General features: G+C 38.5%; 1 protein-coding gene and 1 long non-coding RNA gene across 2 annotated transcripts in view; one reads left to right on the top strand and one right to left on the bottom strand.

Annotated features, from left to right (window-relative positions):
- Window positions 1-5,299: 5,299 nt before the first annotated feature.
- LOC114067656 lies at window positions 5,300-13,505 on the top strand. Its single transcript, XR_003573439.1, has 4 exons — window positions 5,300-5,413; window positions 6,780-6,947; window positions 8,167-8,256; window positions 12,853-13,505. It is a non-coding gene; the product is annotated as an uncharacterized LOC114067656 (long non-coding RNA).
- A 1,849-nt stretch (window positions 13,506-15,354) lies between these two features.
- The window catches only part of IRAK1BP1 (interleukin 1 receptor associated kinase 1 binding protein 1), a 15,029-nt gene continuing 4,140 nt past the window's right edge, over window positions 15,355-26,243 (bottom strand). The window contains exons 2-4 of the mRNA XM_027903244.1: window positions 23,897-23,962; window positions 16,651-16,781; window positions 15,355-15,676 (exon numbers count right to left, since the gene is read on the bottom strand). Of these exons, the coding sequence (XP_027759045.1) occupies window positions 15,406-15,676; window positions 16,651-16,781; window positions 23,897-23,962 (468 nt within the window). The 3' untranslated portion in view covers window positions 15,355-15,405. The remainder of the gene's footprint in view (window positions 15,677-16,650; window positions 16,782-23,896; window positions 23,963-26,243) is intronic.

Below are 26,243 nucleotides of genomic sequence, written 5' to 3' on the forward strand. Positions count from 1 at the left end.
TCAGACAAGTAGTCATTTGGATCCTTTTTAATGCAGATAAATACATCAGGAAATTCACTTCAAATAATTCAAATAATACATTTTAGGGAGGGAAAGTAGTACTATACTTTGAATTCCTACACTGAAAAAACAAAGAATGAAGTCACACAAATTAGGGGTAGAAAGAAATAGAAGTACCTGTCATGTACTGTGTGATGTACATGTACTATTTTGTGCTTACAACTGCACGTGTTGTTTGCTAATGCATTGAGACCATACAGAAGTTACATTTTTGGACCATACTAAAACTGCAGAAGTGTGATGGACAACTGGATAATGATCGTGCGTGAACTAAATTCTGTCATAATGTTTCAACATGTATAGAACGGAGCTCAACTTCAAGTAAATTACCTAGAAAGGTTAATTTTAAAACTGACACATTTTCAGAGTAAAAATTACGCTTATTTTGTACAGAATTATGTAAAACAGGAATCTGTTGTATGTAATGAGTAACAGTTTTGAAAACTATAATTCTTTAGCTTTATCAAGGCTTTTTTCCTTCCAGAAATCTAGATTATCATGTTATAACCTGAAGTATCTCACCAGGATAACAGTGCCCTTTCTTTTTGTACATATGGATTGGAAATTTCTTTACTGTTATGTGGACACTTTCTATGTTAGTTTTGATGCATAATACTTTGAATCCTTTTATACAAACTAGAATGTATGTGTAAGAATTACTGTCACTGCAATGTAGTAACTACAAACTTATTTTTAAATAAATAGAAAACATGTTTTTCTAAGCTGTCCAACAGTGTTTGTTTCTATCTAGTAATTTACTGTGTTGTGGGAGAAATTGCTTATGCGTTTCTCAAAACTGCCTAAACTCGGCTCGTTTGGATTCCTTATGGAATATGGTATAGCAGTATATGGCAGTATGGTATAGTGTATGTGTGGGAACAGACAAAATTACAACCAGAGTGAGCTCTGATAGAAGCAGATGCTACATCTGGCTCTGAAGACACCGTGTTGCCAGTCCTCTTAGCTCACTTTCACATGTGCAGCAGGGTACCCATCCCTGATCCTCCAGAAAGCCTTCCCTGTTAAAATAACAGTTTGTACCAGAGCTCTGTCCAGTCTATGGATATCTGTGCTTCCCAACAACTCGAGAAGCTAAACGCACCAAGCAAAAGAGAAGTTCCCTCCTCCCTGCCTGTAGAGTACTGGTTGGTCTTCAGTCTAGTTGCGCTGAGTGGGTGGTGCAAGGAAAAGGCGATACAGGACGTGTTTTCACAAAGCTGCAGGGTTGTTTTGTTGGTGTCTACATGTTTCTGCCCGATAGATGCAAGACAAAAGAAATGTTTGGTATTTCAAATACTGGCACCATGTGGATTCTGTTTAATTCCACGTGTTACTTCCTCTTTATGTGCCTTACCTCAGAACACAAGGAAGTGATGGAAGAGACCCTTACTCACCTCGCAGATGCAGGTAAGTGTGCTGCTGGGAGATGGGAATGGGGAATGGTCTCTGCTTTCCAGACTCCATGTTGAGTCTGACTAAAGCAAGACTTGTTTCAGCAGATGAGGAGAAACCTGTTGTCTCAATCATCCATGTGAGTTTTCGTAATTGGCCTGTTCTGCTTGGAGAAAATAAATTTAGAATATTGAAAATGTAACGCACTTTCTTCTGTGCTTCTGGTACATACTGGAGGTGGAAGTTCTATTGTATGTGCATTTTCAGTATGGCAGCATTATTGTAATAGTGGTGTGCTCATCCAAGCACAAGCTACCCCAGCTCCAGGGTTCTGGTTTTGTTACTGAGAATAGTCTTGAGCAGTTAATAATTTTTTCTTTATTTTGAAAAGATCAGTTTCTGCATAACTCTGCACAGAATCCTTAAAATACAATTGAATCCCAGTTCTCATTCCTATGACAAGTATCTTTCTGAAACCTACTGTGGTTATTTTTCTCTGAGTAGAAATCAAGCCTTTGCTTAGGATTAACAGATGCGGTGAAGTGTTGGTATCTGACAGCGAGCTGCTGACTGTGCCGGTACTAATGCTTCATTACCTTGTTAACACCATTTACTCCTGTTGGATCATTACACTCATTAAATTAAGGAAATTGGTGTAATCATTGACCATTTTGTTTTCAAAATGGAAAGTTTTTATGCCAAAACCTGCATTATTTCCTGCTCTAGCTTTTGCAAAATAGTGCTTGTCATTTTTCCCAAAGACAAATGAGCAAAGTGTAATGGTTTTAAAAATTAATCAATGTTTCTATTTGAAGCAAATGTGAAAATAAAGCAAATGCCAGCAAGCAACATACAATGTGACTAGAATTTAAGTGGCATAAAATTGAGTTATTGTACACAAAATTAGCATGCAAAATACAGGGGGTTTTGTGGGTTTTACTAATGTTAACAGGAAACTCAAAGCTCAAAATGTCAAGTTGTTTTTCTAGCTCAGAGAAATACTATGTTAAGAAATCTTTGGGACAGGCTTAATTGAATCTGCGAATTTGCGAATTCTGTCCTGTACTTTAAAATCTGTTATGAGCACTGAAGGGGAGACAGGGTAGAGGATTTGGGAATCCTGTTTCTAATCTAGTAACAACCATACAAATTTCCTTTCTGATTCCTCTTTTTGTCTCTGAAACAGGGAGGTTTTTGGTTCTGTCGGCCTTTTGTTTCACTTTAGCTTGTAGGTACATCAGTGGGGGAAAAAAAAAAAAAAAAAGAGAGAGAGAAAGAGTGAACAAGAGCAAAGGCAGGTAATCATTCAGCATCAAATTTCTGCAGAGGCATATTCCTGAAGGTACTGACTTCAAACAGTGTTAGCATTCAAGGGCCAGGCAGCCTCATCTGTTAATTTGTGTTTTGTCTCAGATCTCTGAATTTGACTTTGAACAAGGATATTCAAAATAATAAAGACTGTAACTTAAAATGCAAACCTAGTTAGAATACGATTAAAATACTAGAAAGAATGACTGTATTTGTATTCTAAAGCAGAGAAATCTAGTAGGGTTATTTTTCTGGAATTCAAGCACTTCATTCGAAATTTGAATTCTCTTTATCATTAAGGAAGGTGGTGTAAGCTTCCATAAACTGCTAAGTAATGGAATACAGCTGTCAAAAACTTGAAACAAAAAAAGAGTTACATAAAAGTCATTGATTAGTGATTGCCTCTCAATACACTGCTGTTTTTTACCCAGCTAGAATCTCAACATGAGGAGTTGGGTGTATGTGCAGTCTGTACCACTGTCCTTCACTGACATCTGTTACTCTGAATGCACAAGTACACGGGGAATGATTAAATATCCAGAACTCAAAACTTTCATGCCATTTAATGCTTTTAAAGGGTTTGATGTTGTAAAATGAGTGCTAATACTAAATAAACTCTTCCGTCGGATAAAGTTACAAGGGAAATGAGAGGTTAAATTATTTGGGAAAAATTGTTAGAAAGTTCACATAACCTTTGTCTTGTGAAACGGCAAGTCGCCTGAAGTTGTCTCATCGTCAAGGTTGGGTCTTTAATTCTTGCATGCTAATTTATGATGTAATTTTCCTCTGGCTTTGGCCTCTTCTCTGCTCAAGCACATGGGGAGTAACCTGTTTTGTAACAGAAGCATCTTGGTCTTGCAGTCAGATTTACTTTGTATTTTTGAAAGGCATCTTAGTGTTTGGATAGTAATAAGTTGCTTGAGGCACGCTTTGAAACCCTCAGCCTCCCTGAGGTAGGATCAGGTGTTGATGTGGCTCCTGGCATTTTGCCCAAGGGAGCAGTTAAAGTCCCTCTATTTGCTGCAGCCTGGGCTGGTGTGATGCAAACAGCCACGATGGCCCCAAAGAGTCTTCTCCTTGGGATGGGCTGTGCAGCGCAAATAGATTGCTCTGAGCAACCTGATCTAGCTGAAGATGGCACTGCTCATTGCAGGGCAGTTGGACTAGATGACCCTAAAAAGGTCCCTTCCAACTCAAACTATTCTATGGCTCCATGATGAAAAAACTTGTTTTCTTAGGTAAAATTTGTATTTCTAGTCTAGGCCAGTACTCCTGTGCTTTCAACCTGGGCATTCCTGCCATGTTGCACAGGTTTAAATCCATCAACAAACAAAACCTTAAGCCTGGCCACTTAGTTCCCACATGATCACCAAGTACAGCTTGATAACATTGGGGTTTTTTTCACAGTATTGCTCTTCACAGAGCTGTGCTGAGTAAGTGAGAAGTGATGGATGGAACATTTCCTCTCTTGGTAAGGCTTGACATTTGCTACTGCTGAATTTCCCTCCTTATCTGTAATGTTCCCTTTGCTCTCATCTCGCTGGATCATTTGCAGTTTGAGTCTGCCTCTTCTGTTTGCTCCCACTCTGACTGGGGATCATCAAACAAATCTGATTGCTGTTGAATTTACACCAAAGAAATCCGTGATTCAGAGGAGATTCACTGATGGGCTCTGAGCCCCGCTGCAGCAGCCCAGCAGTGGCAGGCCCAGAGTTTCTGCTGGGCAGTGACATGAGCACTATTGAAACCACACAGAGACTTCTGTTTCAGCTGTGCCTTCATCCATCTGTGACAAAGCCGGGCCCAGAGGCCACCAACAGGGTGGTGAGAGGCACGCCGTGAGCTTGGGTTACAGCTTTGTGTTAGGACACATTTTGCATAAACTTCCCGTGAGAGAGCTTCCTCTGGACTTCTGTTCAGGGAAGGTTCACGGTGCTTGTCCACCCTCACAGGAAAAATACTTACATAAGGAAGTTGAAAGTATCATTTACTTCAGGTGAGCCTGCAGAAATAAATTAGAACTTTTTATTTTTTTATTTATAATCTCTTTAAATCCGTCAGGGTGTGAAGTCCATCCAGCTGTTTGTTGCATTTTGAGAATATGAAATCCTGATCCCATCTGCCCTGGGAGCTTTCTTATGCGATGGAAAGACGAGAGAAGGGGACAAACCCCTGGGCTGAGAGCCCAGGTCGGGCCTCAGGCTCCGCACTTGCCACTCCGGGTTCATTTCGAGTGTTCACACCTTTATACAGAGGAGGGTACGAGCCCGTCCAGCCGCTCCCCAGCGGCACCACCTGCCGCGGGCATCCCCTCCGTCTGGAGCTGCGCCGCGGGACGGGCCGGGCCGGGCCGCGCTGCCGGTGCCTCCGGGAAGGAGGGTCCGGGAAGGAGAGTGCTCTGGGGCCGTGCAGAGCCGGGACAGGGGCGCTGCGGCCCGACCCCAGCTGGGGGCACAGGCACAGCGCGCATCCGACGGGTCTCCGAGTGCTTGGAATGTGCACGGAAGTATTTTATTTCTGCGGGGTTCTCGGTCCGGGATAACGCTACATCTGCTACCGCGTTCTTTCTGTCTGGTGGATCAGGCCGCTCAAAAAGCTGATTTTAGAAACAGGCGGAAGACCTGCAGCGGCAGAAGTCGTATGGTCGTGCTGTGTAAGTGCCCTGGGCGATGCGGCAGCGATACCCGAGGGTCCTGTCCAGCCCTCTGGTCTAGCAGGGGTATTTGGTTGAACTAATTTGTGCCTCTTCCTCCCCACCCCCCTCGATGTACAAGGGTAAACGACTCCTCTACATGTACAACTACTGATGATGTCTAAAATTAGTTGTTTTTCTTTGCTGCTGGCTCTAAAGTAGGTGATGCAGAAGTGAAAGATATAGTTTGTGGTAATGCTTCATCACACACACAGATGTTTTCATACTCCTTACAATATTCTTTGGGCCTCCTTTGGCATTGCCTTGTGATCTGAACTACTTTTGCCAGGCTGTTTTCATAAATCTAACTTTTCATGTGCACACGTGCTGTGTCTATTACAGTAACCCAAATTATTTTGTAAATGACATAAATTAGGATGGCAGGAACTAGAAGCAGCTCAGACACAACTGAAATGAATTGTTGGTGCTTGCCGGCTGAGGACTGCACTAGAGTAGAGAGTAGGAGCTGTAACAGCCACTCCTGGAGAACAGAGTAGGTGTAGATGACTGAATGTTGCAGTAAACCTGCACACTCTGAGAACACCAGTGTAAAAGAGATGAGTCTCAAATTTCAGCAAGTCTTAGTTCTGATTTGAAAAAGCCTCACAGACTTAAAAAGACAGTAAATGTGCTCCTCGGGTGAAGGTGAATACCTTAATTTGATGTGGAAGAAGGAAGAGTCATGAATATCTTAATACACAGCTATGGCGTGGCATGTGCCTGTGGAATGAATGGCAACGTCAAATCCTTTTCTAATCTAGTGATGGGACTGTGGCACATGCTATCAACTTGGCATGCTATGTGTGCCTTCAGTCTGAAAGAAATATCCCTTAGTTCTGTCAGATGCACAATAATCACTGAATCTAAATAGACTATTCTTGAGGCCATCAATCCGGTATGTCAGACGTGTTTAATACACCTAATTAGATGACAAAGCAGCACAATGAATTTTGCTCACAGAGAACAGTTTTTTACTGCAAATCAGGCAACCATACAAATTCCCAGTTTCATTTTTCTTTTTTGTTTGTTTGTTTTGTTTAAAGATTAAAGATGTCTGTGTAACTTTTAAAAGCAGATTTTCACTTTCTTGGTCTTGTGAAACTGTCTGTTCTGGTCTTCTATTAATTTTTATTAGTACCCTCAGATTTAATGCCGTTAAATGGGCCTAATTTAGGTGTGCTCTGGCTGTAACTGAAATGGTTGAGTACAGATCGTATACTATGTTATGAATCAACAAAACAATCTGAAGGACACTTTTATCTACTACACAGCTAGTAATGCTCACAGCTATGTACGTTCTTTTTTCTTTTTTTTTTCCTCTTTTTAGAGTAGGGAGCAGGGAAGTGTCTTAGAAGAAACTTCCTGTTGGAATGGCTCACATCAATGCAGTTGCAGCTCTGTGAGTTTCCATGCTGCTGTTTGCTCTTCCTGCACAGTATTTCATATCCCAGTGGTATGGAACCGACTCTGTTGAACGCGTCCAAATAATAGAGAGGTTGTAAGAGTCTCCTTCCCTACTGCATTTATTTATCAGACCATTCTCTTTCTCATCCCCAATGACCCTTTGTCCTGGAAAGCTGGAGTGTGGGTGGGACACATTGGCTATTCCTATCCCAAAGCAACATTCAAATCATACCTCAGACATTTTTGTGGCTTAATGGAACTGTATTTAGTTGTTTAACGATGTCCTTCAAATTTGAATAGCAACCGTTATTTTTTCCCACAAAAATCTGTGCAATCTGAGTGCATGACTATGCCTTAATTTCATTCTGCTCTGGATATTCCAATATGCGTTCCTGTGGGTTATGTCCCTTTCAAAAGGGGAAAATGAAGCGTTTGATGAGTAACACTATTTCTAATTTTCCATCACTTTTTGACACATACAGATGTTCTTGCATAGTATGACTCAGTATAGACTCTTAACCAACAACATTTATTCATAGTGAATTACTTCAGGCACCCACAATGATAGAATTAAGTAAGGAGTGCCATTTTGTATATGAATTAAGAACTTAAGTATTGACAGAATCTCACACATCTAAAGTGGAGAATATTACATCAGATCCAAATTTTTGATAGTGGTTACCATCGACGAACACTGGTATCTTGAAAATGAACCATGCAAAGAGAGACTTAGTTTTAACAGTGCGGCCTGTGCAGTGCACTGTCTGTGTAGTTCATCTGTGGAACTCAAATACACGAAGTAATAAGAGCAAAAGACTGGCCTGATGAAAAAAAGAACTAAGCCTGGCTTTGTGTGTAAAGATCCAGAGTCAAATAATTTTCAGGCCTCATGGCATGAGTCAACTACTTACTATTTCAATGTATGCAAAAACACGTAAGCTCTTTTTAAGTCTTTTGATTACGTGCACCATTTTTTGAATGGGTGATGTTCACTCTTCTCAAGTAACAGTTGAAACTGCAGAGTCTGATGCAATTTAGCAATTCCTATGGTCTGAGTAGAGGAAACAGGAAACCTCATAATGAAAAATGGTATTTTCTAAAATTTACATATGGTTTACTGGTACAAGTGATGATTGAGAGAATATTCATTTGCAATCTTGATATTAATCTTGAGGAGAACCTGTTCCTAGTCACTGACTTTTTTTTCCTGTTTGCTACAGAAGCCTTAAAGTTTAAATATTAAAAAGCTATAAAAGAAAATACTAGAGAAGGTTTTAAAACCATTATGATGATAATTTTTACTACTAAAGGATAACTGCCTCTTGGAGCTGCTCTACAAGATCTTACTTGACTTTGGACATGTGGTCAAATCATTTAAAGCTGTGGCAATCGAAGACAAGGTAGTGTGTTACATACATGATTTCTTCTTAACAGGAAGGTATGATCTGGGGAACAAAATGACAGAGAGGAAGCATCTCTCATTTGCTTGTTGAGCCTGATTTAGAACTTGAAAACCTTGTGCCTATTTTCTGCACAAACATCAAAATTTGAACTCCATGTGAAACTAAACGTAAATCATGGCGGTAATTCTACACATTCTTTCCTCTAGGTTTATCTGACTGAAGTCAGGATGACTAACCATATTAATGTTTGTAAGCAGCTACATGTTCGTGGGATCAGATTCTACCACATTGGATGGATGTCTTATGCACTATATGGTAGTTCAAGAAAACTTGAAATTGAATGAGGAAATACAGGTGGAAAATTTGTGAGTTTAAGAGGAAGGGGAATCTTGATTATTTGTCATGTGACAATGAGTTGGTCTAGAAAAAATAAAATTACATCAATTTATATATACGTACCATTTTAATTTAGGAAGACTGTTCATGGACTTCTTTTGGGAGTCTGAACAGTTTATTTGTGAAATTGAATTCATGTACAGTAGAAATACTCCACAGGGTTTACCTTGTCTGGACCTTCAAAGATCCTTTATTATTGATCCATGTACAATAATCAAGGGTGTCAAGTTCTCCGAACTGTGAAGGATCCAGACTTAGTTTTGCTCCCAGCAAAACCTGGGGGAACAGTCAAAGACTGGAAACAGAAACTCTGCTCTTCTTAGGTTCACCATATATTGCTTTGCAATTCTGTGGAAAGCTAAAGATAAAGACCAAATGATCCTTTGATTACTATAGAGTTGGAGCTGCTTATCTTCTGAATATCTTATAAATAAGAAATAATGGCATTTGAGACTTTCCAAACCTACTATACTAGCTGCTGTTTTTAATAACACAGTTGGACTAGTGAAGCTATTTGCCCATTTCTCTTTCTGTTAAAAGGTATTTGTCAATCTTAAGTTTTCCTACACATCTGAGCTAAACCAGAACTTTTCAAAAGAATATTGTTTGCACAGTTACAGAATCTGAGTTCACTTCCTTCCAGGCAGGGTAAAGGGAGTCAGACTGAAAGAGGGACAGTGGTGGACACCATCAAAGAGGAAGGAGACCAGGACAGCCTCTAGTTCTCTGGCACCAACAGGTTGCTGGCTAGCATAGGTGGAGAATGTTAACCCAAACACCTCTGCTCATAGACTGATGCTGTTACATTGTCTGCAGAAGGAGTGTTTGAAAGCTTCCCACCCTGTAAATGTTCAGTTTGCTCATTGTTTCTTTACCCTTTCTCTTTTTCACAATAGCAATGAAAAAGGTAAGCCATTTCCCCTTTCTAAAGACATCCCTCCCTAGCCCCCGCCCTTTAAATTCAGATGAAATTCAGTCTAGTGCAGAAGGAAAAGCTCTACTTACTGCAGCCTTAAGCTGGGACTCACAGCCACATACCTTGTCCATACCAGTGTTAGCCAATTTTTTAAGATTTTACAAAAGATACTGAAGAATCACTCTGTTAGAATTCAGAATAGTATTTGCTCACCTCTATAAAATAAGTGGGTTTCTTTCCTCCAACACAGAAATTCTAATGCAACTGTAGAGTTACATATTGAAAGAAATTAGATTCATATTTTTTCCTGTTGGAACAAAGTCTTTTTTCTTTTGTATTCCTTAAACGTAGTTTCAATGTAAAACACTTACGCAGGCTTCAAATTGTGAAGAAGTTTGTGTCGAAGGCTTTGCACTATTCCTCTCTTCATACAAACACCTAAGATAGGATAATTGGCCTTCTGATTATTACTGACACTCGGTTTCTAAAGACCTTATTTGAAAGTTGGGTTATTAATTTTACATCTCAGGAATTGGTACTATGGAGAAAACTGAAAGTGGTGACAATGAAGCAACCCCCGTTCTTATTTTGCAGATATTGGAGTCTTCTCAGTCCTTTTGGATCTTGCTTGTGATATCATTGTCTATAAGGTCTGCTATAGTAGATTTCTGTACTTAGTTTGTAAATTGTAGTATTTTTTTTTCTTTTCCCTTCTCTCTAAACATGAGTTATCAAAACCCAAGGCCTTTACCCCATGTTGTGTATCAGTACAATATGATATATTACATGTATCTATGTTACTGAATACATCTGTGTCTCTATTTTGCAGTGACATATGAACAGTGGTACAGCTTTCACTTGATTCATACACTAACTGCTTTAGATCAATTTCATAAAAGAAACAACTGACCAGTCTGTTCCTGGAAAAAAGTTCCCTGCACTCAGACTGAATAGAAGAATTCTGTGACCTAACCTGGAAAAAACTAATGTCACAAGCAGTTACCGTGTGTAAGCACTGTAAAATACTGTACATAAGGCTTAAGTAATTGTCAAACGCACACACCTTTAATGCTTTCCAAAACTCTGTTAAGTCCCCTATGTAACATCAAAGGCATACAAATAGAAAAACGCCTTCCTTAGTGCATGCTGCTTTCTCAAATATCATAGTAATATTCTGGGGGAGAAAACAAAGTACCTGTTTTCCTTTAGTTCACCTTGTCAGTTCTCTGCCGGTAGAAGTCAGAAGAATTTCTGTTTAAATGTTTAATATAACTTGATCAAACTCTTATCCTTGTTAAGTCTCTTTCTTTGTTAAATTAGGATCAACTCAACTTCATAGTCCAAGGCCTGAATATGGTCAGTTCCATGTGGGACAGGTAATAAGTCACAAAAGATTTGGCTATTCAGGAGTCATTGTCGGATGGGATATAAAAGCTGACACTCCAGAAAAATGGCTTCAACCCAAATATCCTCCAAGGAAACAGGTTTGAATGTACTAAACTCTTGATTTACTAATACAAACATAGAATAACTCAGGTTAAAAAAGCCCTTGGAAATAGTTTCAGACTTCCTTCCTGCTATCCTATTGGGAAATACTCCAGAGTCCCATATCACCTGTGCAGCTGAGCGGTATCTCCACTGCTTCTGTGCTGTGGTCCCAGTAGAGCTTGGCTTTACACCACTGACTGGATAAGCTTCACTGGTCAGGATTTTACTGGACATAAATTAGAATGACTCACTTTTAATACACAGGCTGTATTTAAAGTAGCAGTGTCAACCTATTATGTCTGAATGGATTTCTTGTGCTGTGCTACTAAAGTTGAGAGGATGTTAAATCTTTTATATGATCATCCATAACTGGTGACATCTTCATTGCACCCAAGAAGTGCAAGTAATTGTCTGTGTTTAATCAGTTTCAGTTGGCTGGATACTTGGAGTGAAAACCTATTTAAAAACACATTTTTGTTAGAATTCTTGAAGCTTTTGAATTTCTCTAGCCTAAGTACTTTTTGTACTTGAAAATCAGATGGTAAATCTTTGTTGACAGTGCTGATCTGGTAATACAGTGCTGCATACTCTGTATGCCACTGACATGCTGCTTAAGTGGCAGGAAGACACTAATCATGAGGAAATTTCCTGAAAATGGGGAAAAAATGAAAACCTTTGCCTGTAGTAGAGAATTCATGTTCAGGTGGGAACAGATATTCAGTCCTGTTTTGTGCATCTGGTTCCATCACTGCTGTTATTTTATCCAACTGTTGCTCATCTTTGGCTCCTAAAACACCTGCATCCTTGCTTTCTTTTTTCCTCTCAGTGGCATTGTCAACAGCTGAACTCCCAAGAATTTCCCAGCAGACACTCCTATTCTTTTTTAGGTACCATATATTGTTCTGCTCTCCCAGTGTCCTTGTGTTCATCCTTATTTCAATTTCAATACCAATGGCACGTGGTTTAAGTGTATCTTTTGTTGGCTTTGGTATTTTTAATTGCCTTTACTTATCACGTTACTATGCAAAATGCCTTCTGACATCTAGGTGGCAATTACTAAGCTTGGTCCTTGCAAATTCCCTTGAAACATCAGCCAGGCTTTCAGCTCAGCTTTTGCTTGCCCTCCTCTGACTTCCACATCTTTACTAAACTGCTGAGCAGAGGCCACTGCCTGTCACACTGATCAATACTGACTGCTTCATAAACTCCAGCTGTCTGTATTCATCCATCACTTTTTTGTGTTTGGATTCTGGGTTACTTTGGGCAGGAATGTTTATGGATAGCAATGAACATGGTGGGACCTTGGACCAGGATTTGTTTTCATAGGTACTTCTTTGGTGGAATATTTATATATATCCACACATAGAAGTTGCCTTAGCTGTCTCCAGGATGGGGACCACAGTTGTTGGAGGTGGCATTATGTTCCGAATTTGCCTCTTCCTCTCTAGAGTTGTGTTGCCACTTGTGAAGGAAGAAGGGTCATAAGAGATTGTCACGGGACCTACATACAAAAAGCAGGGATACTACAAGGTCTGCAGGACAAAAGGTTAATTAAAATCTTGACTCTTAAAAAATGTTTCAGATATGGCAAAAATTTTGTGTATTGCAGTTCTGATTGCTTTATATTTAATTTTCCAAACTGACACTGGTAAAATAACAAAAATGAACTGGTTATATGTATATATCAAGTGGATTTAGGTTTTGGAAGCCTACTGAGAGTTAACTGATTATAATATGTAATCTCTAGTCAGCATCTCTCTTAGAGGCTATTTATTTTCTTTCTATTTTTACAGGATATAAAAAATACTCCTCACTATTGAATTCTAATTAACAAAGCAAATGGATTTGGCAAATCTACAGCTTATGTTCCCGAGGAAGAGATAACAATTATTATGGGATTAGAGATGGTATTTATTTTTTATTCAGTTGCAACTTGATTGTTATCCTGTACGTTTAAAAAGTTGGATGACCTTTGGCTTAATAGATACTACTAGGTTGCAAAGTTAGTGAAAACTAATAGAGAAAGCAGATAAACAAATTACTGCTGTACTGTTAAGCATGGGTTCTTGGAAACTGAAAAATGACCAAACTCAAGTACTACCCACTATCCAACTGCTGAGTTTTGTAAGTGTTTTAGCAATTTGATTTCTGTTATGTACAGGCTGTTGCAGACACACACTTTTGTTTTAGGATTTTTGCTGGATCTACCAAAGTATGTTGGTTTCTCAATTCTTCTCTGAAAAATCTGCATTTCAAACAGCTCCTGCTCAGCTGCTGCCCAGACCAAAGAGTATCTCCTTTCTTAACTGCAAAACTCTTTGGGAGCCAAAAAAATCTGCTTTGCGTATCAGGGTTAGAGTAGCTTTTGATTTCCATCTTATGCAATGCACACCGGATTTTTAAATTAGTTTTGAGATTTTTATCCAGAAAACAGCCTTCAGGTATGCATGCCACATACAAGTGACTTTTTGCCAGGAAGCCCTGGCTGCTGTGGTGCCTTCTTTTAAATTGTGGTTAGTGTCTGTCTTTAAAATGACAGCAAGTAGATAAATCATTCATCTAACAGGAGATGCTCGGTCTAGTCAGAGGAGATACGAATTGGCATCTTCTGCATTTTGGGAGATGCAGAAGGAATCATGTAAGTCAGGCTGGCCTAAAGACTCTCCATGCTCTCTCTTGGAACTGCTGCACATAAAGGATCCCCCCTCAATCACAGTGTGACACAATTACCTCTTTTATTTGGGAGAAGCCTTAGTTCAGTCCTTCTGTTTTAGCCACCATTGATACACAAAATGTGTTAACATGCATGAACTTAGAAGCTGAAACGATGCCATCCTACCTGAGTGTCCTAAGTATTTAAAATTGGATTCTGCCTACTCTGTGTCTAAAAAAATAACCTTTCATTATGTCAGTCAGCTGGCTACCTTCAGTTTCCTTTATATTCCATGGGGAGAAACAAATACCTTATCTTAAATATTCACCTTGCAGAAACTAGCCTTTAAGATATCAGATTGCTCTATTCACCTGCACGGCAGGTCAATTCTCCACGCAGATTATTAGGGGAATTGATGGTAAAAAGCTCACAATACCAGGTATTTTAAAGTTGTCTAGCTGAGATTAATTATGGATTGTGAGTCATGCTTATACCTCAAGTTCAAAAGATCTGTGGATTGCCCTCACTCAGCCTTTCCTACAGCCTAATAGGCACAGTAATTTCCTGAAGAGATGAGTGATCAGAAAACGCTCAGACTTGTCATAACTCTTTCCCAGTTAGTCCTCAGCTGTTCACTGTGGGCTTCCTGCATCACGACCAGGCTTGTAACTTGGGTTGCCCTATGTGGGTTTGCATCTTCATGCTGGACATTGCAGTAGTCAAGGCCATCACCTTGTGTGTCTTCACCATTTCCCCCACTGCTTTTTTATGTTCCTGCTGCCTCAATGGATTAGGTAACTGATCCAGCTAAAAGAAATAACAAATAGTTCTAACAGCAACACAGGTGGGAACTACTTCAGTAAGAACCAGTGTTGATTTTAAACACTGATGCTGGTGCAAATCTAGCATGTGACATCTCATGCAGTATGTTCAACACTGGCAGAGTACTTGAAGAAAGCTGCTGTTCCGATGAAAGAAATTAGGTTAAGGTGCATGGAAAATCCCATTGAAGTTATCTCTATGTACATGAGAAATTCATTAGGAGTTTTTGAAAAGTTAACTGTAGCAACTTCAATGATTTATTTAAGTATCAGATTGTATTTATTGCCAATTCTGATTCTTCTTTTTTTCTCAGGTGCATCACCCTGATATGGAAACCTACTTCAGAGGATATGATGGATCAAAATACATCATGCAGCCATGGTTGAAAAAACTCTATCCTCATGACGGAGTACTTCAGTGTCTGTACATGTAATGTACATCCAGACAACAGATGTCCTTTTTAAACTTGAGCAAACAGACACCAGGATAAAATGTATAATTTTTCCTATGACGAAATAAAACATTCCTAAGCACTTTTTATGTTGAACACTCAATTTTGTTAGAAGTGAACACACTGCATGTTCAGTTTACCATGACTCAGGGTGGGGATTAATTTCTTTAGAGATTTGGGAGGAAAGGCATAAATGTAGCCCAGTTTCAGCCAGGAGTACCAAAGGTTGTGTGCATCAAATATCTTGCTGTTTTACAGGGGCCAGAGGAATAAGATAAGCAGTTGTGAACTGCACTTACAGAAACAATTGTAACCTTAATTTTAGGGGACAGAGCTGCCATAAGAATAAAGTAAAAAACAACAAAAAACTCATGAAAGCATAAAAATTTTATTAAGAAAATGCATAGGATTTGAAAGTTTCTACAGCAACTTCTTTCTTCTACTTTCTTTTCCCTTTATCTCAAACACAGCAAACACTCTGGAAGATGCATAAGCAGTAGCATTTTGGATTCTTTCCTGCAGAGTCAGTGAATCAGGAGAGCGTGGCAGGTGACTGTCCATGTGGCCTCCCCATTCTTTTGTTTCTTCTTCTTTTATCAGCAAAGGTTTTCCCAACGACTGGCCAAACACTCGACAGACGTCACGAGCTTTCTGCCCTGTGTTTCCAACAGCAGCAAGACATACTTGACGGCTGAGAGGTAGAAGCAGCAGCACAATAACAAGCAGGGCCAACTGATGTACAAGTGTTCCTGCCGAGCCTTTTTGTGCAACTGCATACATGTTAAGGCACGGCACCTCCCCCCAGCTTCTGGGTCACAGCTTGGGCATTTGAGGGCACTGAGTGTGGAGAAAATGTCAGCATGCTCACCAATTCCAATCAAGCACTTCTAACACCTGTATCCTGCAGGCATCCCTGCTGTGTCATGCAGAGCAAAAGTTCATCTCTCGCTCCAAGCATTGCAGTGGCCCAACTGCCAGGCATACTAGCACCTGCTTAACCCCACAGGCCTGATTCCCTGATCTCCTGTGTACATACCTCTGACATACACTTTTGACACCTCCAGAACCATTAAGAGCAGCTAAATGAGCTTGCTTCTTGGACCAAGCATAATTTTTTTTCAAGAAGAAATCCCAACCAAGATTAAACTTCCTTCTGCCCCCACCATGTCAATGGGAGAAGCCAGACTTTGAATAGTCAATGTCTAAAACATGTCAAGATCAAGAGCTACAGGGCAGCATGTTTTGATGCTGAGGAAATACCAGACCTGGTTCTTTCCAGCTCGCTAAGAGTAATGGGAATTGGCAAGGGTACTTAGAATTATCAACCTCTGGTAACACACTTGCACCTTAATGAATAAATACAAATTAAATCTACACACGCTGATGGAACCAAAGCCAAATTCTGTTGACCTACCATTCACAGAAGATTATACTTCCAGTGGAAATCAGTGGGAGAATATTTTTTATTACATTCTGCTTTTTCACCTAGCTCTATCTTCTGGGCTGAACAGCATTAATTTAAAAGTTATACTTAAAACAAATGCTGAAATCTTTGAACATAAATTTTAATAAATGTGAAGGAAATTATTTGCTCCCATTTAAAGCATAAATTATGTACTTATATTAACTGAGGCTGTAAAGTTTGTGGTGTGTGAGAGAACTTACCGAAGGGTGTCTATGGCTTCTGGTGTATGGTAGAAATGAGGTGGACTGATGGTAACAGCGGTTCCTAACTTTTCAATGAGTAGATTGCAAACATTCTGCATTTTTCCAAAATCAATAAATATAATACAGACCTGGGAGTGAACACAGACATCACATGAGTAATTTTTTCATTTTCCACTATGACTCAATACTTGTATTTAAATCAGTATAAAGCCAGACATGTACAAGGTAACTAAACATACTAGTCCTGTATAGAACTCCAACATTTATTTACTTAGAAGACTTTTACATAGCTCTAGAGACTATTATTAGGTTTGCAACATGAGAAGTCATAAATGGTTTAGAACTGAGGATTAAGAAATCCTTTTTTTGTGAGGAAGTACGGCATTCTTGGTATGCAGACAATCTGAAGAATGAATGTGCCTACTTTGGGGCACATGACTAAATGCATCCTGGTTCTTCCCTTTTTAGATTACTAGATGTTAATTATGCAGAAGTGCAAGCAAAATGATGTGGAAAACATTGCACAGGAAGGAAATTACATTTTAATTCCAAGCATTATGTTCAAGAAACCTAAGAAATGAGATTAAACCTAGCCCAGTTCAATATAGACTGGGCTCCAAATCCCGTGTTGTCTGAACAGACTCACTGCAATACCTACAGAGAACTGGGCACTTCAGGGACTTGGATTGAAAACAAATTAAACACCTAGATGTCACTAGTTTTGGCAATAAGAAGTATTAAATGCTGATGCATCAGGAATTTGGGTGATTTCCCAAATGCTACAAAGCAGACATCACTATCACTGGATCCAGAGTCCTACAGCCTTCCTCGTGGGAAGTGCTGGCCAGGCAGCAGCTTTCCAGGCAGGAGCAAGCCTTTCTCTGTGGCAGAGCACACAGTTGTTAGGAGTGAAACAGCACTCAAGAACCAGAAACCCTGGGTCCCAAACTTTTTTCAGAAGAACTCAAGCCTCGTTTTCACTTCCCTGTAGAGTGCTCTCACTCCAAGTCAAGCTCAACTTCTCTCTTATTCTCGACTCCTTTCCTTTTGCATACCAATACAGCTTCAAGAGGAGGGGAAGAAAAAAACTGTAGTAAAGAAAATTTTACTGCCAACCCCTGTGACATACAATTGCCCTTGTGATTGCTGCAGTCTGGTGAAGGGATATGGCACAGAAATCCAGGTTACGGCGTGTCAGCTGCACTGCAGCAGCTTCTTGTGTGCATACCATAGATTCACCTTGTGGAAAATGAGACAGTTCAAAGAGGTTGAGTCTCTCAGACAGAGAGAAGGGAGCTACTTCATATACAGGGTAAGATAAAAAGCAGTTACTGACAATTATCACAACATAAATAATGTTCACATCTTCTTATCCTTGATAGCCTCTTGGTGTAGTACTTGCACCTCACCCTGCCTTGGATCCTTGCTCTGGCTCAGTGGCACTTCACACAACTGAGCCAAAGCTGAGCTTAGGGCCGTAGAATCTGACCAAGATGGAATGGCAAGGCACATCCATCTTCTGTGTGGACAAAGGGCCACGCCTGTTGTGCAAAACTGCACCAAATCTGCATCTTCACCTCAGCTGCACATCCTTTATCTGTAACCTGGGGGTTCGATCACTTTCTGGAAGGTGCAGTAGGAATTCAGAGACTGAATACGAGGCTACATCTAGATTTCCTTCTTCAGTAGGAGTTCTTGCCATACATATAAAAAGCATATATCCCTTTATGATGTATTGCCAGAAATACGTCATGCTATATTCAGTGGAAATTTGAAAGTCTCACTACGAGGGGCTGTCATAGTGTTTTCCAGATTGCTATCAGCATTTACAAGATCAGTTCACTCAAGAGGATGAAACAAAAGAATGATCAAACAAAAGAACTATGGGTCTTAAGCAGAGGATAAACTGCTCAGTCTGGGGCAGTTCTGGGCAGTCAGGAACTTAAAAAAGGAAGCATTTATCAGATACCCTCAGGGGCATAAAACAACTGAGCAACAGCTGAATTTTGCTGTTCCCATGCTGCTAAAAATCATGATTTTTCGTTTAGAGGTAGATCTGATGAGTTCCATTTGCAGAGAATACTTAAACATTAAAATGTAAAGAAGTGTTTCAACTTCATCAGTTATTACTGTGAGAAAGTAACATGAGGGTATGCGAAACTATTACAGACATTTCAAGGCTTGGAGAAGGCTGTAAAGGACAAGAAGTTGTGGTTTATAAGGATGCAAGTATATTTAAGAAATGTACAAAACCAACATAATCTTCATCCCATGAGAACGTCATGCAATAAACGAACTATTATGATTACGATATTATAGAGCTTTGTGATCTCATACACAACTTCATTCTTTTGCATATTTTCCTTTGTTATAGCATGAATTAAAATTTATCTCATTACAGTTGAAAGCTCATTTGAATTCTTCATTATACTTTAAAATGGCTATTTACCTGGGGATTTCTTCAGTCTTCTGAAAACTCTTACAGCAGACAAATGGTTAAAAGAGTTTATAGAATGAACTAACACATGACTTTCAAGATTTTACATATAACAGAAATATAATGGCAAACTCTTAACAGAAAAGTGAGTGGAAGTGAGTTTTAAATCCATTTATACTGCTAAAGTATGCAAACATGCTGTTGAATGGAACTTCACTGGTTTATGAAGCTGCACTAATGAAACAAGTATATACACAAAGAGAGAAGCAAGGAGAAACTAATCTCTGCATAAAGAGTGACCACACTGCTACCTAAGCATGCAAAGCTGCCAAAACAACAGCACTGTGGGTAGATTCCTCAAGTTCTGACACCTGGGTCCTAGGCAACCACACAACTTTTGAACAGCAATTACAGCTGATCCAAGCTGCTTACTTCTAACACTAAATCCAAGTAATTAGCTTTCCACATAGATTTTTTTTTTTTTTGTATAAAAACTAACAGCAGAAGACAGACAATTGGTAAAGTTACCACTTAAGACTGAAGTTGTAAGCCTAAGCTTGCCTGAAACCTAAATAGTAATTCAATATAGTTCTATCATTTTTTAAGTACAGGTCATCTAAAAAACCATGATTTAAGCCCTCAAGATAGTAGGTGTCTACATGATGAAGTTAAAGTCATTCATAACATGACACTGATGCACACCATTTAAGTATCTTAAGACTCATTTTAAAATCAAAATTTTGTTCTCCAAGCTCTCAATTATTTCTGTATTTATTGGTGTTATTTAGACGAGAATATGCCTTTAAGCAAGCAAACTAAGGAGGCTGAACCTGTTTAAGAGGACTGTAAACCACAGCTCTATAAAACAGCTATCCTTTTATTGCAGGCTTCCAGGTTTACTTAGGAAGAATCTGTAAATTTCCTAGGTAGTGATTAAAGTTTTATGCTCTAAAAAAATACATTGCCTGAACACACATAATTTCCCTCCGTGAATGTTTCAAGCGCTGCATTTATTTCTTCTATGGCAAGAATGTGCAAAAATGTCCCTTTAGCAGATATTGAAGTAAATGTCATTATTCCCATAATATCTGGCTTTCACAGAGCACTTTTTACCTACAGAATTCCAAGCCAATTAGCTTTGCTTTGCTTGGAGCAAGCTGATGGCAGAACCATATAGAATAGACCAAAATCCAGGGGCTGTTCAACTGTGGCTTAAGCAGATCTAGATTAGGGCTACCACACCACTGCTACCCCTATCCAGTCTTGTCTTCTCCTTTGCATTGCCCCCAGATCAAAGAGCTAAAATAATTAAACAAAAAAAAATAAAATAAAAGCTAATCTGGGGAGAAAAAAGGGTTATTGACAGGGGCAGGTTTCTGGACCTACCAACCCCTTGCAAGAAGCAGAGGGCAGGAAGGGTGATAGCTGAAGGAGAGTGCAGAACGGTTGATTTGCTTACACTGACACGGGACAACAACCGCAGAGCCCCAGAACCAACCATGCCCATCTGCAGCATCTTGTAACATTTAAAAGACACACATTCATCTGAGAAGAAAACAATTCTTTCTCTATTACATTTGCAGAAAACAAGTTCTGCACATAACACGAGACTGCAGATGAACTCTGCTATACATTGCGGTCCTTCAATAGGTTTTTTTGGACTATGCTGCCCTTATGTTCCTTGGTCTGAGGAAAAGACAGTCTGCAAATTTTCGTCGGTCATTGCTACTCTTCTTATTTTATTTTTTTTTAATTTTTGGTTAGGTTGAATACATACCTCTGCTTCCATTTGGTAAGAATTTTCTACTCTACTAAAATCCTCTGTTATAGTTATATTTTCTTCCTAAAACAAAGTAGAGAAATATAATCTTAAAAGACAGAAATTAAGCATCTGTTGGAATTGTATGTACATGGCATCCTGTAAAAGCTGAATTTTTTTGGCACATTACTTATGACTTTGCAACAGGAATTTGGGATTTTCCATGCAAATGTTCAGATAAAAACTAGCTGGATGTTAAAGACTTTTTGACAATATTTAAGGTAAATTATACAGTAGCTCTATAATGTAATTTTGCTGCTATTCACTTGAAGAGAACTTAAAAGTGGTTGCTAGGTAGAAACTGTGTATATCAGTGTGTAGCTGTAAATTCACGTGGTGCAAAAAACCTGGAAGCTTCAATTGTTTTTAGGAAGTATGTGAGAAGTGCTTTTCAGGCCCCTATTTTAAGATATTTTAACAATAGCAGCTTGTAGCAAAGTAATGTGAATAATGACTGAACACAATGGTAACCCTTAAAAAAAGGCTGTTCCACCAGTGATAATTCTGCATCAACAGCAGCTGCATTAGTCAACATAATGTCTTCAGAGAGCACTAGCAAATCTTGTGAGACTTATAAACAAGATACTGAACTCACTAAGATACAGAATAACTCCAGATAGATCTGAATATTTGACCAACTTGCTAGTGGTCTAACAATCCCACCTCTTGCACCCAATTAACTCTTCAGCAAACGGTTTGGATGAACAATTTACTTAAAACTATCACAAACACAACAAAAAGCACAGCTTACAGTGTAACTGTAAACACAACTTTGCATTTAATATCCAGGAAATAGGGAAGCAGATACTAAACCTTCCAATTACTGAAAAGTTTTACTTACTAAATTTATTCACATAGGAAATATTTGCCTTCAGCTTTGACATGTTTCAAAAGATGCTTTGAGTCAGAGTATTTCCTACAGAGGCTCAAATCTTCAAGTTGCATGCAAGTATCATGTTGTATGCAAGCATATGTTTATGTCAATGACATTAACCATGAGAAGCATTTTCCTTAAAAAAAAAAAAAATTATATGGAAATTACACCCATAATTACCATTGCACAGCACCCTACCAGAAACAAATTTTGAAATGTCAGTTTTATGATTGATTGGCAGTGCTCAAAATCAAGCACAACACTCCTATTTTTGGATAATCATTTCTAGTAAGGGCAAAGTTCTTAGACAGTTAGACACTAAAAACTGTTTTTCTCCTTTTGCATGGCTGGCTGTGGTTTTCTAAAGAGTGATCAAGACCAGCACCAACAGCTCATTTAATTTACAAAATGGGGCAAATAGTACTATTTATGATAGAATCCCATTAATATTGACACAAAAGATTTTTTTTTCCTAGAGCTCTTACATACAGAAATAACCACTCAGGAAACAAACACTTCTACAACTTATATTTTACAGAAGCAACTATGCTGTAATACAACTTACAGTAAACAAAGAAAGAAATAAATTTGTTTTCCCCCGTTCCCACTCCTTAATCTTTTTTTTTTTTTTAAAAAAAAGGATTAAGGAGTGGGGACGGGGGAAAACAAATTTATTTAAAAAAAAAATCATTTTCCTGCTGAGTGGATTCAAGTCTTGGAATTTGCCCTCCCAAGGTTTCTGTGTATTCAAGGACAGTGCCATCCTGTGGCTCCAGGCGCTATTGCAAGATCAGTGCCATGGGCTCAAAGATCATTTTGTAATATTTACTACAAAATTTCCCTCACAGATAATTTTTACCCCAGCAGCTTTGACTGTAGTTACTGTGTTACTGAAGATAAATGGACGAATTCTGCAGAAGTCATAACAAGTTGGCCTTCTGTGATACATTGTTCCCATTTGGCACCATGTTCAGACAAAGATATGAAACGGACAGGGAAGGGACGGCAAAATTTTAAACTGGAATAAAAATTCAGACTACATCAAAAGCAAAAGGTTTTTCATTCGAGGATATTTTGACATCTAAAGATTTTGGAACGGAGTGAGTAAAACTTCAAAATCTATGTTTAACTGACGGTATGAATATGCATCCATAACTGTGACTCCTGAATAACAGTTTTAAAACATGAAGAATATTGCACATATATCCAAGGATATATCCCAGTACAGACAAGCTCTAACCCAGAGCCCACTCGATATAGTTTGTGAGCTGGTTTGTTTGTTTTGTTAAATACTAACACTACGACAAGTACAACAAATATTATCACTGTTTTTTTTTTAAACAAGATGGCCAATGACAATTTTTAGATACAGTAATTAAAGAAAACAAGTATCATTCCCACACCACTCCCCAAATAAATCACAGGTGGCAAATATAAAATCAGTTTGCTTCTAGAGAAAGAGAAAAAATGTTATGTTTGAGCAGCTGGGCTGAGTAAGGGAGATTGGGTTCCCCATTGATTTTACTTTCCCTGCAGCCTTTGAAGCAGACTGTGCTCTGAAGAGCTGCATATACTTACAGCGTGCTATAAATAAATGCCACTATGTGCATCTATTTCTGATTAAAATCCTGTGTAAATGTATATGGANAAAAAAAAAAAAAAAAAAGCTAATCTGGGGAGAAAAAAGGGTTATTGACAGGGGCAGGTTTCTGGACCTACCAACCCCTTGCAAGAAGCAGAGGGCAGGAAGGGTGATAGGTGAAGGAGAGTGCAGAACGGTTGATTTGCTTACACTGACACGGAACAACAACCGCAGAGCCCCAGAACCAACCATGCCCATCTGCAGCATCTTGTAACATTTAAAAGACACACATTCATCTGAGAAGAAAACAATTCTTTCTCTATTACATTAGCAGAAAACAAGTTCTGCACATAACACGAGACTGCAGATGAACTCTGCTATTCATTGCAGTCCTTCAATAGGTTTTTTTGGACTATGCTGCCCTTATGTTCCTTGGTCTGAGGAAAAGACAGTCTGCAAATTTTCGTCGGTCATTGCTACTCTTCTTATTGTTTTATTTTTTTAAAATTTTTGGTTAGGTTGAATACATACCTCTGCTTCCATTTGGTAAGAATTTTCTACTCTACTAAAATCCTCTGTTATAGTTATATTTTCTTCCTAAAACAAAGTAGAGAAATATAATCTTAAAAGACAGAAATTAAGCATCTGTTGGAACTGTATGTACATGGCATCCTGTAAAAGCTGAATTTTTTTGGCATATTACTTATGACTTTGCAACAGGAATTTGGGATTTTCCATGCAAATGTTCAGTTAAAAACTAGCTAGATGTTAAAGACTTTTTGACAATATTTAAGGTAAATTATACAGTAGCTCTATAATGTAATTTTGCTGCTATTCACTTGAAGAGAACTTAAAAGTGGTTGCTAGGTAGAAGCTGTGTATATCAGTGTGTAGCTGTAAATTCACGTGGTGCAAAAAACCTGGAAGCTTCAATTGTTTTTAGGAAGTATGTGAGAAGTGCTTTTCAGGCCCCTATTTTAAGATATTTTAACAATAGCAGCTTGTAGCAAAGTAATGTGAATAATGACTGAACACAATGGTAACCCTTAAAAAAAGGCTGTTCCACCAGTGATAATTCTGCATCAACAGCAGCTGCATTAGTCAACATAATGTCTTCAGAGAGCACTAGCAAATCTTGTGAGACTTATAAACAAGATACTGAACTCACTAAGATACAGAATAACTCCAGATAGATCTGAATATGTGACCAACTTGCTAGTGGTCTAACAATCCCACCTCTTGCACCCAATTAACTCTTCAGCAAACAGTTTGGATGAACAATTTACTTAAAACTATCACAAACACAACAAAAAGCACAGCTTACAGTGTAACTGTAAACACAACTTTGCATTTAATATCCAGGAAATAGGGAAGCAGGTACTAAACCTTCCAATTACTGAAAAGTTTTACTTACTAAATTTATTCACATAGGAAATATTTGCCTTCAGCTTTGACATGTTTCAAAAGATGCTTTGAGTCAGAGTATTTCCTACAGAGGCTCAAATCTTCAAGTTTATCATGTTGTATGCAAGCATATGTTTATGTCAATGACATTAACCATGAGAAGCATTTTCCTTAAAAAAAAAAAAAAATTATATGGAAATTACACCCATAATTACCATTGCACAGCACCCTACCAGAAACAAATTTTGAAATGTCAGTTTTATGATTGATTGGCAGTGCTCAAAATCAAGCACAACACTCCTATTTTTGGATAATCATTTCTAGTAAGGGCAAAGTTCTTAGACAGTAAGACACTAAAAACTGTTTTTCTCCTTTTGCATGGCTGGCTGTGGTTTTCTAAAGAGTGATCAAGACCAGCACCAACAGCTCATTTAATTTACAAAATGGGGCAAATAGTACTATTTATGATAGAATCCCATTAATATTGACACAAAAGATTTTTTTTTTCCTAGAGCTCTTACATACAGAAATAACCACTCAGGAAACAAACACTTCTACAACTTATATTTTACAGAAGCAACTATGCTGTAATACAACTTACAGTAAACAAAGAAAGAAACAAATTTGTTTTCCCCCGTTCCCACTCCTTAATCTTTTTTTTTTTTTTTAAAAAAAAGGATTAAGGAGTGGGGACGGGGGAAAACAAATTTATTTAAAAAAAAAATCATTTTCCTGCTGAGTGGATTCAAGTCTTGGAATTTGCCCTCTCAAGGTTTCTGTGTATTCAAGGACAGTGCCATCCTGTGGCTCCAGGCGCTATTGCAAGATCAGTGCCATGGGCTCAAAGATCATTTTGTAACATTTACTACAAAATTTCCCTCACAGATAATTTTTACCCCAGCAGCTTTGACTGTAGTTACTGTGTTACTGAAGATAAATGGACGAATTCTGCAGAAGTCATAACAAGTTGGCCTTCTGTGATACATTGTTCCCATTTGGCACCATGTTCAGACAAAGATATGAAACGGACAGGGAAGGGACGGCAAAATTTTAAACTGGAATAAAAATTCAGACTACATCAAAAGCAAAAGGTTTTTCATTCGAGGATATTTTGACATCTAAAGATTTTGGAACTGAGTGAGTAAAATTTCAAAATCTATGTTTAACTGACGGTATGAATATGCATCCATAACTGTGACTCCTGAATAACAGTTTTAAAACATGAAGAATATTGCACATATATCCAAGGATATATCCCAGTACAGACAAGCTCTAACCCAGAGCTCACTCGATATAGTTTGTGAGCTGGTTTGTTTGTTTTGTTAAATACTAACACTACGACAAGTACAACAAATATTATCACTGTTTTTTTTTTAAACAAGATGGCCAATGACAATTTTTAGATACAGTAATTAAAGAAAACAAGTATCATTCCCACACCACTCCCCAAATAAATCACAGGTGGCAAATATAA

This window comes from Empidonax traillii, unplaced genomic scaffold (assembly GCF_003031625.1).
Source record: "Empidonax traillii isolate 1590-97213 ecotype Southwest subspecies unplaced genomic scaffold, ASM303162v1 scaffold946:size445097, whole genome shotgun sequence".
NCBI classification, from domain to species: Eukaryota; Metazoa; Chordata; class Aves; order Passeriformes; family Tyrannidae; genus Empidonax; species Empidonax traillii.